This window comes from Physeter macrocephalus, chromosome 14, assembly GCF_002837175.3.
Source record: "Physeter macrocephalus isolate SW-GA chromosome 14, ASM283717v5, whole genome shotgun sequence".
Classification (NCBI taxonomy): Eukaryota; Metazoa; Chordata; class Mammalia; order Artiodactyla; family Physeteridae; genus Physeter; species Physeter macrocephalus.
In genome coordinates, this window is record NC_041227.1 from 10,679,831 (window position 1) to 10,694,588 (window position 14,758).

The 14,758-nt window shown below is 51.6% G+C and overlaps 1 protein-coding gene across 3 annotated transcripts in view; it reads right to left on the reverse strand.

Moving 5' to 3' along the window:
• Nucleotides 1–7,488, reverse strand: part of BCAS4 (breast carcinoma amplified sequence 4) — a 64,031-nt gene extending 56,543 nt beyond the window's left edge. For all 3 annotated transcript variants that reach the window (XM_024128577.2, XM_024128578.3, XM_024128575.3), the window contains exon 1: nt 7,309–7,488. In XM_024128577.2, coding sequence (XP_023984345.1) covers nt 7,309–7,488 — 180 coding nt within the window. The remainder of the gene's footprint in view (nt 1–7,308) is intronic.
• Between the last annotated feature and the right edge of the window lie 7,270 nt (nt 7,489–14,758).

The following is a 14,758-nucleotide window of genomic DNA, read 5'->3' on the forward strand; positions in this document are numbered from 1 at the left end:
AAAAAAAAAAAAAAAAAAAAAAAAGAAGCACAGGCCAAATTTCCATCACACTTGCACCAAGGAATAAATTCAGATCCCGAGATAGCTTAAGAGAACCGGGGGCTCATGCTGACCGTAGGTGCAGCAACTATGTTTTGCAAACCAAAAATTGGAATCTATGGTTGGTCTCACGTACACAGATTCAGAAAGTTAACATTGGACTTCCAGGCTTACACGAGGTCGTGCTAGTGAGAGAAAATTCACCATCTTCTGCACTAGCGAAGGGCTGAAATCGCCCTCTTGCAAACACTGTGTGGAAATATTAACGTGTGTCACGCCCACCCTCCCACCTGTTCTGAGAGCCCTGAGGGCGGCGGGCCTCTCCTACACTTTTGCTTTCCAGCTCCTACATGGGGTCCGCACCTGGTACCTGCTCCATAAACAACTGTGGAATGAATAAGTGAATAATTGTAGCTAATGAACCAGATCGCTTACTATGGCCCTGACCCTGAGCCAAGTGTTGCCCGTGGATCATCTCATCCAACCCCACAACCGGAGGAGAAAAGGCAGAGAGAAGCATGAGCGCAAAGCCGAGATCTGAACCCAGGCCGTGTGGCTCCAGAGCCGGTCCTCCCACCACTCAGCCGGAGCAGGAGCAAGGGGTTTGCGGGGAGGCACACATCTGTAAAGGATGCTTCTTCACCTGATACGTGAGGCATCAGTAGCTGGTGCGGTAGACACAGCAGCAGGCAGGACCGACGGGTTTTCTGTCCTCCTGGGGTGGCTGGAAGCAGGCATTCCTGGGCCTGGGGCCAGTCCCGCTAGCACTGACGGAGGCTGTGAGCCCCCACCAGGCTGGCCATCAAAATCTCCGGAGGGGCGCTTACAAGTCCAGATCCCCAGGCCTGGGGTGCCCCCAACAGTCAGCAGTCATGGTGACTGTCCAACAGACTAATCAGTCTTGGCCACTCCAGGCTTACAACCCTGCTGGAGGGCTTTCAGCGTTCCAATGCCCAGGGGGCGCCCACACCAACGAAATCAGAGTATCTGGGGGTGGGAGCCGGGCATCAGCATTTTTGTTGTTGATCTCAGATGATGCGGATGTTTGGCAAAGGTTGGGGACCATGCCCTACACCAGCGCTCTCACCTTGGCTACGCCCCACCTACCCCGCCCCACCTACCCCTCCCCACCCCAGCGATCGATTTAACTGAATCTCCTATTTATAGATGCATGAGCTAGGTGTTTTTTGCCTTTAAGTTTTTCTTTACACCGCACACACCTCTGTGCATCTTGCTTTTCTCCCCGGTGCCGGAATGGCGTGTTCAGAGCTGACTCGCTGCAGCCGCGAGCTGTCCGCCATGCAGGAGGGTCGCTACATGACCAGCCTGGGCTGGTAGGCACCAGGGTCGCTTCCCGTCTTTGGGAACCTGTTTCAAAGCTTCTCGGTTCGTGCCGAGAGTCAGCCAGACTGGGAACTTCTAGCCAAGGTTCTGAGGTGACCCCCTGCTCCAAAGCCCAGCTGTCCTGTGATAAGAGATTGTTCAGAGCCAGGGACAGGTCCTTCCACTGCTGGGCAGTTCTGCGGGAGAAATATAGGAACTTTCTTCGGAGAAATGCTGCCCCTCTCTAAGCACCCACCTTGGCTCTCACACCCCCGAAGGTTCTGATTCAGGGAGCCTGGCCAGCTCGGCGTACGTCCACCGGGACATCCACATCTGTGGTCCACCTGCTGCCATGCCAGCCCCTCCAACGCGTTCCAGCACTGCAGCCCTAGGTCCACAAGTCTGATGCCGTCTTCTCCCTGCTCACACCCAGCTTGGCCCTGCTCACAGCTTCTATCCATGACACTCCAGGATGGAATCCAGACTCCTCCCCTTGACCCCAGGCCCTGGTCTGGCCCTGGCCCCTCTCCCCTTTATCACTGAGGTCCACCCACTCAGGCACCTCCGGAGGCCTCATTTTTCCCTGTCTCCAGCGACACACATGATGCCAGATCTTTGCCTGGCGGTTCCTTCCAATCTTCCTGTGTGTCTCTATCACAGCCCCTCAGGTGCCTCCCTCGTGGCATTTATTACCGTTAGTTACTCTGTTGGGTAACTCCTAGTGGGCTCATCTTCCTGACTGCAGTGCCAGTCCTTGAGGGCAGGCATCGCATCCCTCTCACTGGCCTCTCCCCAGTACCCGGCACAGTGCCTGGCACACAGCAGGTCTTCCATAAAGATATGAGGGGGCTTCCCTGGTGGCGCAGTGGTTAAGAATCTGCCTGCCAATGCGGGGGACGTGGGTTCAAGCCCTGGTCTGGGGGGACCCCACATGCCGCGGAGCAACTAGGCCCGTGCGCCACAACGGCTGAGCCTGCGCGTCTGGAGCCTGTGCTCCGCAACAAGAGAGGCCACGGCGGTGAGAGGCCCGCGTACCACGATGAGGAGTGGCCCCCGCTTGCTGCAACTAGAGAGAGCCCGCGCACAGAAACGAAGACCCAACACAGCCAAAAATAAATAAATAAATAAATAAATAAAATAAATCTATAAAAAAAAAAGATCTGAGGAATAAATTAATACAGAACTACATCTCGAGACAGAGTAGCCTGTGCCCTGGCACCCACCCACAGACTTCTAATCTGAACATCCAAATTTGAATGCTGAAAGGGGACCAGTAGGTCACAAGAATAAGACACATGCCAGGGTTCCCATAGGCACAGGGTGTTTGCAGGTTGGACACAGTAAAATATTCTTTGCTTCCACAAAGAAACAGTCTCTTCTACATTTTTTCTTGAAACTCAAGGGCATTTTTGGCTAATTTATGTTTTCCTATTTCAGTCCAGACACACGGTTTGAAGAAATAGTTCCCTTTCCTCTTATCATGACTACAGAAAATTCAAAGGTTCAAGCACAAGGGTAAATGGTAACTGATACCAACTTTGGTATGAGGGAGACAATGAGGAGGAGTGGGGACAGTGGCAAACAGGAGACCACAACTAGGAAATAGGGACCTAGGATTACCAGACTGTCCATTATTTTAAATAAACAAGAAACTCAGGTTTTCTTCATGAAAATTCTCCATTTAAAAACCCCTATGTGAATTGAACCCATCATATCAGAGTGCTGGATTCAGCCTCTGGGCCACCAGTTTGCAACCCCTGATCTAATCCACGTGTGGTTAACAGGCGCTTCCCCCCATCATCCTCTGCCCACTCAAGCAAAGTCCCTAGGTGTGAGAAAGTGCTGGCTTCCTTTATTTCCTTCCATGTAGGCCACTAACCCCATCTGTGGACCAAATCTGTCCTGCGTTCCAGCACAGGAACCAAATGGAATTCTGAGAGTCTGGTCAGGAATTCACCCTTGGGTGGGTATCAGGACTCAGCCATTCGGGAGGGCCCTGAGCTCCCCTCCCTCCTAAATCACAGGGCACCCAAGAGGCAAACATCTCTCTCTCTCTCTCTCTCTCTCTCTCCCCCTGCCATCTTGAAGCAGCTTCCGGAGATCCTGCCAGGAACTTCCCCCAAAAGAGGAAGTTCAAACCAGAAAAAGAGAAAGTAAAACACAAAAAGCTGGTTGGACAGAAAAACCCAAAGGCACTAGAAATAGTAAAATGCTCACCGGCCGACTCATCTCAACATGCCGCCCTTCAGCGGCTCCTCAATCCGGGGAGACATGCAAAGTCCCAACAGGGTTTCTGCCCCCTCACGAGCCCCGCCTCCCACAGCTCCCCCTTCTCCCTGCTGCTTGTTCTTCTATCCTGGTGATCACCCTGCTTCATCCCACCCCAGGATCTTTGCCAGTTGTTTCCTCTGCCTGGGATGTTTTCCTCCTACCTCTCAGCCTGGTCAACTTCTATTCATTCTTCAGAGCTCAGCCTAAAATGATGCTGCCTCAGGGAAGCCCTCCCTGAACACTCCCAGACAAAGTGGGGTCCCTCTGCTAATTGCCCTCCTGGACCTCTGTGCTTCCTCTTCCCAGCCCATTCCTGAGGGGTTACCACTCGGGTCTCAAGCTTTCTTGGAGAGGCCTTCCCCACTCCATGTCTCCCAGACACAAAGACACCCTCTATCACATCACCCATGCCCACGTTCTCCACAGCATTCATCACAATTTCGAGGTTTTGTATGTTACATGTTTACTGTCTGACAGTCGGCCCATGAGAGTGGGAGCCCTTGTGTGTTTCACTCCCCGCACACGGCAGGGGTTCAGGGTGTTGAACGACGAAGGCCCACCTCCCTAAGAACCCCAGGACACCCCTAGGACTGGAGCTGGCTGGTCTGAGACTCCTACTGCTCCATTTAAAAGCCCGAAGTGGCCCTAGGACAGGGGCTGGTACAGGAGGCACTGGCTGCCCAGACCTGTTCCCAAACCAGACTTTCCCTTTCCAGTTCATTTGCCCATCTGCAAACAGCTTCAGTGCGAGGAACTGCTAATGAATTAAGCTTTAAGTAGAGGCTGCAAGTGACTCCACTCTGGCAGTTTTTGCTTCTTTGGGTAAATAAACTTCAGCAAGAGCTCTAAGTGGCTTTATTGCCGCGTGGTGCTACAGGGAGTTCGGCTCTTCATTAAGGCCATTACGAATGAGCACGAGCCAGCCTGCGTCTGAGTTAAAGAGCGCCCTGAGTGAGCCAATGAAGTTAATACATGCAGCTTCTCCTGAAGGCTGTCCCGGATCGAGACAAGGTGAGCCTGGGTTGAGCCGCTGGACACAGTGACATCTTGCTGCTGAGAGCAAGGGGGAGAAAGAACATGAAAGACGCTCAGGTTACTTAAACCCTTAAGCAGGTACCCAACCTAAATGCCCATCCCTGGGGGTGTGGTTCAGAAATTACAGGACATTCATAGGATGTTGCTTATTCGGTGAGGGCCTCAGTTTTCAGTTATGAAGCTGACATAACATCCTAGCCACTGGGTCACTGCCAGGATGCAATGACGTAATCCATGGACAGAGTGCAGCACGCTGCTGGCACATAGTATGTGCTCAGAAAATAGGAGGAATTATTCTGTAATGGTGGGACACGAAGAAGCCAAGGAATGATGAAGACCTACACTCTCTGATGCAGAAGCTGCCAGCATCTTATGACTATTAAGTGCTTAAAACGTGGCTGGTCCACACTGAGATGTGCTGTAAGTACAATCGTCCAAGCCTGATTTTTTTTTTTTGAAAACTTACTTCAGGACTTCCCTGGTGGCGCAGTGGTTAAGAATCTGCCTGCCAATAGAGGGGACATGGGTTCGAGCCCTGGTCCAGGAAGATCCCACATGTCGTGGAACAACTAAGCCCATGCGCCACAACTATTGAGCCCATGTGCCACAACGACTGAAGCCCCTGTGGCTAGAGCCCGTGCTCCGCAACAAGAGAAGCCACCGCGATGAGAAGCCTGTGCATGCACGGCAGCGAAGAGTAGCCCCCGCTCGCCATAACTAGAGAAGGCCCGCACGCAGCAACAAAGACCCAATGCAGCCAAACATAAATAAATTTATATATATATAAAAGGAATCACTATAAAAAAAAAGAAAACTTACTTCAAAGAATGTAAAAATCTCCTTAAATTTTTTTGTTGATGACATGTTGAAAGGATATTTTGGAGACACTTATTTTAAATACATTGAAACTTGCAGATCTAAATCTTATAGTGTTGTGTTTAATGTCAATTAAATCTCAATAAAACTGGAAAAAATTAAATATATTGAAACTAACTTCATCTGTTTCTTTTTTTTTTTTTCCTTTCTTTGCGGTACGAGGGCTCTCACTGTTGTGGCCTCTCCCGTTGCGGAGCACAGGCTCCGGACGCGCAGGCTCAGCGGCCATGGCTCACGGGCCCAGCCGCTCCGCGGCATGTGGGATCTTCCCGGACCGGGGCACGAACCCGTGTCCCCTGCATCGGCAGGTGGACTCCCAACCGCTGCGCCACCAGGGAAGCCCCATCTGTTTCTTTTTCCTTTTTTATATGGCTCCTAGAACATTTAAAATTACATGGATGGGGGACTTCTCTGGTGGTCCAGTGGTTAAGATTCCGAGCTCCCATTGCAGGGGGCATGGGTTCAATCCCTGGTCGGGGAACTAAGACCCCAGATGCCACATGGCATGGCCAAAAAAAGAAAAAGAAAATTACATGGACGGCTCACATCTTTGGCTCAAATTATATTTCTATTGGACAGCTCTTATAGATACATTCTGACACGGAAATATGTCCATACTATTTTTAAAAATTGAGATATAACTCACATACCATAAAATTTACTCTTTTAAAGTGTACGATTCTGTGGTTTTCAGTGAATTCACAAAGTTTTGCAACCATCAGCACTAATTCCAGAACTATTTCATCACTCCGAAAAGGAGCCCTATACCTTACCATTAAGTCACTCTCCATTTGTCCATGCTATTTTGAATAAAGAAAAGCAAGTTACAGAACATTATTCTAGTATCACGTGGGTTTTTTGGTAAAAACTAATTATGTATAATTATTAGTATACATGCATACCTACATTTGTAAATGCATTTTTAATGTTTGTAATGATGTACACCAAACTGTGAAAGATGGTTATCTCTGGGAACTAGAATTGAGGTGAGAGAGAAAAAGGAGAGGGTGCTTACCCTTTATTTTAAATACTTCCGTACTGCTTCTGAGATTTAAAAAGAGAATGGATTGACTTTCTGGCCCTACATAACTCCTGGTGAACTTCGGTAAATAACTTTCATGGCACTGTCAACATACTGGCTTCAGCGGGAAGATAAAGAGGCTAGTTTTAGATCTACTTTTTATTCTGTGCTTTTAAAATAGAAAGTACAGCCAGAGATGAGGTATTTTCCCTCCTAGCAACAGAAGCGTACCGAGGCCGGGAGCATCCTCGCACAGACGCAGCCTGCCCGCCTCCTCCCGGCACGTAGCATCAGCTCGGAGCAGAGCAGGCCGAGCGCCCGGGCAGCGGCAGGACAGGGGTTCAGCCTCCCCCGGGGCCCAGGCTGGCAAAGGGCAGCAGCTCCGAGCGCGCCTCAGCCTGGCATCCCGGAGGATGCTGGGGGGGTGGGGAGGGGTCTCAGGTAGCGATGGGAAGCGAGTCTGGGCCCCTGAGAACCGGGGCTGGAGGAGGGCGCGGGCGCGACCTGACGCGCATCTCCGCGCGACGCCAGACAGCCACCGCTCCGCAAAGGAGGGGCCCCTCGGACCCCCAGCGCGGGTCCGGAGCCCCAGCGCCAGGTACGAGAGAATGCTGCGGGGAAGCCGAGGGTCCGGGTCCAGCGCGCAAGGGGTCCCCATTCGTCCACTCCTCCCCGGGGGAGCGCGAGCCCTGGATCCCCCAACCCCAAGACCCGCCTCCCCCACTTCCAACCCCGTCCCCTACCTCGGCCCCGGGCTCGGGGGTCAGGAAGAGCGCGAGCTCGCGCGCCCCGCTGCGCACGGGCTCCGGCCGATCGGCGTCCACGAGCAGCATGAGGAGCGCGGCAGAGTCCAGTTGGCGGAGGCTGCCCGGGAACCCTACGCCGCGTCCTGGCCTCGGAGCCCCGCCCCCGACCGGCTGCATGCCCCGTGGCCCGCCTGGCGGAGGCGGGGCAGGTGCGCACCCAGTGGCCGCGGCCCACGCCTCCCGGAACGCCGGGCCGAGCGGGCAGCGCCACCCAGTGGCGCGCGACGCTCACTACGCCCGGCCCCCGCACCACCTGGTAAACGAGAGATTCTCAAACTCGCTTTCAGATTGCAATCACCTGGGGCTCCTTCAAAACTTCCGAAGTCTGACGGCCACACACAGCCTTTAGGGCTGGAACCTGGGCATCAGTACTTTTTATGTTCGCCAGGTGATTCTAACACAGAGCCGAGTTTGAGAACCATCGGTATAGACCGCCCCTTTTCATTGGAATCCGGTGGAGCAGCGGCTCCCAACTCCCACAGCACTTTAGAATGCCCCGGGGAGTTTCTAAAAGCCCGGAAGCCAGGCCTCACCCTAGGCCGATTCAGCCGGAATCCCTGGGGGTGGGGCTTGGACATCAGTAGTTTGTAAAGCTCCCCGGGTGGTTCCAGCGTGCATTCAGGATAGAGAACAGCTATCTTAGAGCATCCTTTCATTTAAAGACCACCCCTCCCCGCCATCGCCCCGCCCACAAGGCCTCCCCTCGGACAGCATCTTGTTTGCGCCAGGCGGACAGTCCTAAAAATTAGGGAAGTCGGGTGTAGCGATCCTCTTCCTCCCAGGGGCAGCTTTTAAAATAAGCTCCCCAGGGAATTCTTCAGCGCACTAAATTGGACACAGCCCCGCATCCCTAGGAGGCTAGTCTAGACCCCTTAGAGGGTGAAGAGGGTGGGGTCCAAAGCAACGCCAGTGAGGAGAGTTCTAAAAAAGGTAACGAGGTACAGGGAAGGAAGTCTAGCTGTCTAATTTTTCTTATGATGTCTTTTAAAATGTTAAATTCGTTTTTAAAAATCGGGCTCCGCTTAGGGCTGCAAATAAATATACAGGACTCCCCTCACCCTCGTCCTGTTAAATCTTAATTTATATTTTATCTGACAACCTTAGTAGGGGGCGTGAGCACATGCTTGATCTGTCTTTTGGGTAATCCATCACTGTACAGTTCCCACTTCCACAGCTTCCCACTGCTAATTTCTCGACATCGCCGCCCAAACATTCAGGCCTTCAGGCCAGAGTAATTTTCTGGAAAATTCTTGGCAAAGACTTGGGCCTCAGGTGCTAAGGAAAAGGATTTAATAGGAGCTCGCTGAGCCCGCACTTGGCCATTCGTTACTATCCTGATGCGCCTGGCGCTCCGAGCCCTTCCGTATCCCACGCGCACCCAGAAACCCAGCTCCGACCCTCACCCTTACCGGCTGACTGGGGCCCTCCCTCGGAAAAGCCCAGAACCGGCCTCAGATTAGCCACAGTCCTGAGCACAGCAAACTTCCCCTGACGCACGGATCTCAGAAACATAATGCTAAGGAAAAAAAGAAAAAAAGGCAAATCGTGAAGGCTCTGTAGGGCACGCTGCCATTATCATAAAGGTTTTAACACATGCGAAACCGCACTATATATTGTTTATGGATACAGACATATGGAGTAAAAGTGTAAAGCCGTGCATGGGAGTGATGTACACCGCATTCAGGAAACTGGTTACTTTGGGGTGGGGGGGAGGAAACTGGGGAGGGATACGGGAGGGGTTTCAATTATATTGGTAACGTTTTATTTCTTCTGTTGATGTTTGTTACAGTATTTAAACTTTTTAAATGCCCAATAGGACTCACTGGGAAAAAAACAAAAACCAAAAAAACCCTGGGATATTAGCTAAAAGTGCTGCTTACCCCGACCCCCTTTCCCTGGAGATGGGGTGTCTGGGAAAGAGATCTTCGCTCTTCACCAGCCTCTCCGCGATTCATACCCTGGGCCACGCTGGCTAGCCAAGAGTCATTTTGTTTCTAGTCTTTTTTTCTAAACGTAATGATGCCTTAGGAACATTTTGCTTAGAACACAGATGCCCGGAAGCCCACCCCACCTTTCGGAATCGGAGTCTTTGGGGCGAAGGGGAGCTGGACGGGAGCAGCTTTTAAAGCTCTGCCGTTGACGGTGATACGCGCAGCACCCCGCAGGCTGAGAAGAGCCCCTCTCCGGTTAGTCCGGCTGGCTGTAGCCAGGGACCCCCGTGGGAGGCCGAATGAATGATTTGAAACAAAGAAGATGAATTTTTAAACAGCCTCCCCGGCCTCTCACAGGCGCTTGGGGTGACCCTGGGGCAGGCGGCAAGCCCGAGGCCTGGAATGCAGCCCGCCTGGGCCGCACCCTGCCCAAACCAGTTTGAACCAGCTGTGGGGATGGAGCCGTGGCGCGTCCCCACGAGCTCCCTCTGGCGCCCAAGACGGGCTCAGAGCGGCTGCTGCGGCCTCCTGCGCGGGAGCCCTCCGCGGGGCCGGGCAGCCGGCTCCCTCCCAGCCGGAGGTCGGGGCGCCCGTGGCCACCTGGCCCCGAAGACCGCCCCCGGGAGCCGCAGTGGCCCCCGGCTGGGCCCCGAGGCCACACAGCCTTCCACCCCCCCACCCCCGTCCCATCTGGCTTCACCTCCAGCCACAAAATGGTTGCCTGTGTCTTTTCAAGGTCACCTCTGCCAGCTCAGGCCTCAGGCACACAAGGTTCTAGGTGAGCATCGTTCCCAAGCTCGGCTGCGCCTTGGAAACTTCCAGAAAATACTGACGCCGAGACCGCTCCTCAGTGATTGGGATTTAATTGGTCGGGGGCGTGGCCTCGGTTGGGGAGGTTGAAAGGATCCCCCAGGTGATTCTGATCTGTGCAGCTCCAAAGCTGCTTAACTCCGCGGGCCGTTTCGAAGGCCCGTTGGTCTCATTGGGAACGTGTCCTGAAAGCTTACTAAGTGCCAGGCTCTGTTCAAAACTCTTCACAGAGACGCCCGCCTTGAACCTCCTCCGCACCCTGTGAGGCAGGGAGGCTCTGCTAATGCCCCTTCTGGAGATGAGGAACCTGAGACACGGCTCAGAGGTTAAGTCACTCGCCAGGGATTATAATCAGTCAAGGGAAGAACCCAGGTCCTTACCTGCTACTCACGCTACACTGCCTGTTGCAGGGAAGCCTGGCACTGGGAAAGCTGGTGGCTGCCCTGCCCCTCTGCCAGCCCCCCCTTTTCACTGCCCTCCCAAAGCACCTGTAGCCACCTCTCTTCCTGCTCTTAATTCCCCAGTACTCACCAAGTGAAGTTCAAACACCTCCACCCCCCAACCCCCCCTTGCCAATCTGTCTACTGCTTTTCTCTTTGAACGCTAAGATGCAAATGGCAGCCCACAGAGCAGAGCCAGGGCCCGGAGGAGGTAAGAGAGACACTTGGAGTACAAACTGTTAAGGGGGTCTCCGGGTCAGGATTGGCCCCAGGGAGTGAGGGTCTCCTTTCGTTGTGTGCCCTGGGCATCTCGCCTGCCTCACCTGAGTCCTGGCCCTGCCACACAGCCTGCCGCTATAGACCAAGTGTTTGTGTTCCCCCAAGTTCATACACTGAAATCCTAACCCCAAGGTGATGGTCTCAGAAGACAGGGCCTTGTGAATGGAATTAGCGCTCTTAACAGAGGTGACCCAAGAAGACCAGGCTGGGGTGTCTAGTCCACAGGAAGATCTGTGCCCCCATCACCTTCACAAAGGTTAACTCGAAGACAAAGGAGCTCTGCAGGAAAAAAAATATATATACATATATATTTATATAAAAGAAAAATATAAATATAAAAATATATATACATATAAAAGAAAAATTAAAAAAAATTTAACAGACCCCAAGAGAACTCCCCTGCCCTTGCCACCGTGTGAGGACACGCGGAGAAGTCAGCCGCCTGCAATCCGGAAGCAGGCCTTCACCAGAACCTGACCCTGCTGGCATCCTGATCTTGGGCTTACAACCTCCCGATCTGTGAGAAATAAATGTCTGCTGTTCATAAGCCACGCAGGCTATGGTGTTTTGTTACAGCGCAGCCCAAACGAAGGCATCTGTAGGTGTGTTAGATTTGCACAACATCGTGCTTAAATACCTGCATCTTTCAATGTGGTACCTTTTACAGTTCACACAGACATTCAACTGTGGCTTCTCTCGAAAAGAAAGGGAAGCTCAGGAAACCGTGGGCCTGCACTGCAGCAATTAAGGAGCTGCCCCAGTTTGCAGTCTCCCCCCCAACCCCGCCCCAGTCTCTCTCTGACCTCTTGGTCCGTGAAAGTGTCTGGGTGTTGCTTCCGGGGTCCCCTGAATATGCCCCAAGTCTGCCGGGCTCCACATCGACGTCCAGTGTTTCCGTCTCTGCCCCTGGGCCCACTGCCTTCCCTGCCCTCCACCCAGCCTTCAAGGTCGCTCTTCCACGGCCCTTTTTCTGACCCCCAAAGAGATGAGCCCTTTGAGCTTACCTTCTGATACCTTCTACCTTCGGCTAAGTTGTAAGTAAGGCCACCATCAGACAGGAAGTTCCTGGAGGACAGAACACACGTCTCGGGCGTCTTGGGGGGATTGCTGTAGGAGCCCAGTGGCTGCCTTTGCACCTAGAGGTCAGTCCTCAATAAACACATTCATCTAAAATTTGAAGTCACTTTCCTGCTTAGTGTCTCTGTTTCGCCACCAGCAAAATGATTTAGAACACCACCCCTCTTGATAGAAGCATGGTGAAAACCCAGGTTTTAAAAGCATTTTCCTATCACAGATTTGAAATGATCTCTCTATGGTAATAGGAGACAGCCCATCCCATTCGTTCCCTGTAAAAGAAAAGCTTCTGATTCTCCTCAGGCATTTGATCCATTTTTCTCTGCGCCTTTTCTTTCCACAACAGAGCTGCACAAAGGGGCTCGTAGCTTTTGAGGCAAGAGGCCAAGCGTCGAGACTCAAAGTGCTCCCTATGTGTCGACGTTTGGCTTTCCAGCTAGAGCTGCCCCGGTCCTGGGAAGTGCGGGGAGAATCCTGGGTTTAGAGGAAAGAGGCATTTCTTTCCCCCTCCAGCTACTGAAATGTGGGTCCCAGGCTGTTTGTTCTGCCTCCTGTTTAAACAGACGCTGGAGGGAAAAGACCCTGCCCAGCAAGGTGTGAAGTGGCCGGGCTTCCGTGACCCAGGCGGGAGCTTAGCGCCTTCTGTAAATTCTCCTGCAGGCTCAGGCAGTCCTGGGCGTTACAGGCCCACCACCCCTAACGCAAAACCCTTGGGGCCACGTGCAGCAATGAAGACCCGATGCAGCCAAACATAAATAAATAAATAAATAAATAAATAAATAAATAAATTTTAAAAAACACAAAAACCCTTGGGGCCAGACATGTTTCAGAATCAGAACTCCTGGGTTTAGAATGCTAATACGGAGCACATAGGACACCCGAGGTGACAACTCCAGGACGAGTGGGGCAGCACCCTGTTATCAGACTTCATATTTCTCAGTAGAATGTATGAATAGTCACCTTACATGAGCTCATTAAGGGTCTTAAATAAATCTCATGCCAGTCCGGCTCAGGTTTTGCTGGTCAATGCATTTCTGCCGGCCCGACGGGGAAAAAAGCAAATGGTTTGCAGTTTCCTGGATTTCAAAATTTCAAAAAAAGGAATTATGGACTTGATTTTCTGTTTCGCAGTTGGGGAAACTGAGGCTCAGGAAACTGTGGCCCAGGCCCACGTATGTAACTACGTGGAGTTGGGTTTCAAGCCCACGGTGGCTCTTTCATTTATATCACACCGAGATGGACCAGAATACGTCAGAAGATGTTAGAAAACAGTTAAGTGCCCTGGTAAAACAGTATTCATTAGACTATTTGGGACATTGGAATACATTTGTTTCTTGCTTCAGGAAACTGTATCTCTGTTCACTAGGATTCAAAGGCCCTTAAGTGTCCTTGGAGTACAGGGTATGGCATTTTGTACACAGTAGGTGTTCCATAAAAGAGATCCTGCTCTATAGGAAACCTGCAGGCATATCAGCAGCAAACAATAAGCTGAGAGGGGCCCCTGGTTGTAACAATGGCCATAAGCAAACACAATGAAATTTAGCAGAAAAAAAAGAAAAAAGTATTTACTTTTTTGAGGATTATTGAGGATGCGGGAAACCTCGTCTTCAGCAGTTCATGTGACAACCACAGAGAATTTTTTAATTGATTTTGAGTTTAACTTAAGATATTGAAATAACACAGCTGCTAAAAAGCAAATGAGGATGAGGATGCATTAACTAAAAAATACAGAATGCAGTACAAAGAGCTAGAAGTGGACTGTCTTCTGGCCCCTGGAGGGCCCCTGCTGGGTACAGAATGTACCTCTGGGAGGGAACAATGCACAGTGACTAACAGCACCGGCTCTAGAGTCAAACTGTCTGGGTTCCATCCACCTAAAAGCTGTGTGACCTTGGCGGAATTACTTAACTTCTCTGTGCCTGAGTTTCCTCATCAGTAAAATGGCATGATACAACTTCACAGCGTTGCTGAAAAGATTCAATGAGACAATCTACATAAACTTCTTTAAACACTGGCTGGCGTAGAGTAAGTGCTCAATAAATCCTACATTATAAATGGAATATTGACAAACTAGAGTGTTTTCAAAGGAGGACAAAGAAGATGGCCAGATAGATAATATAGCTGATGGTGGCAAGGTTTTGGAACGCATTTGATAAATGTGTGTTGAGACAAACCGAACATAAAGTCAGTTTATGACTGACTTTATGTTCATGTGATGCTCATGTGACCTTATGACATGGGATGACAGTTTGAAGGAGCAGGAGCTGTTTTGCCGGGAGAAAGCTTGGATTATCTAAAGGAAGATTGCAAGGAAGGGGTCAATGAATTCTATGGGGCTGCTGAGAGAAGAACGACAACTGAGCCAGGGACACGAAAAAACAGAGAAACCCCACCTGCCTAGCTGTGCAGAACACCACTCACATCTGCGTGCATGGCACCCCCTGGAGTTGCGTGGAATTCTAAGATTCCAGCCCACTGGCATACACCACATAATCCCCAAGTATGGGGGGAGCCAGAGGATATGATGGGTTATCATTCCCATGATGAAGTTACTGATTAGTTGACTTGGAGTTAATCAAAAGGGAGATTATCTTGGGTGAGGCCGACCTAATCAGACAAGCCCTTAAAGAGGCTTTAGAGGTCAGAGCTGGAAGGAGTCAGGGAGGCGCGCCCCTGCTGGCCTGGAGGAAAGCGAGCGGCCGCGGTGTTGTGCTCCGCTCTGGGGGCCGCGGAGCAGGGAACAGCTGGTGCCTCCAGGAGCCCAGGGCCTCAGACCTACAAATGCAGGAACTAAAATCGACCTGAACGTGCTTGACATTGGATGTGGACTCGAGCCTCAGACAGCCCCAGCCG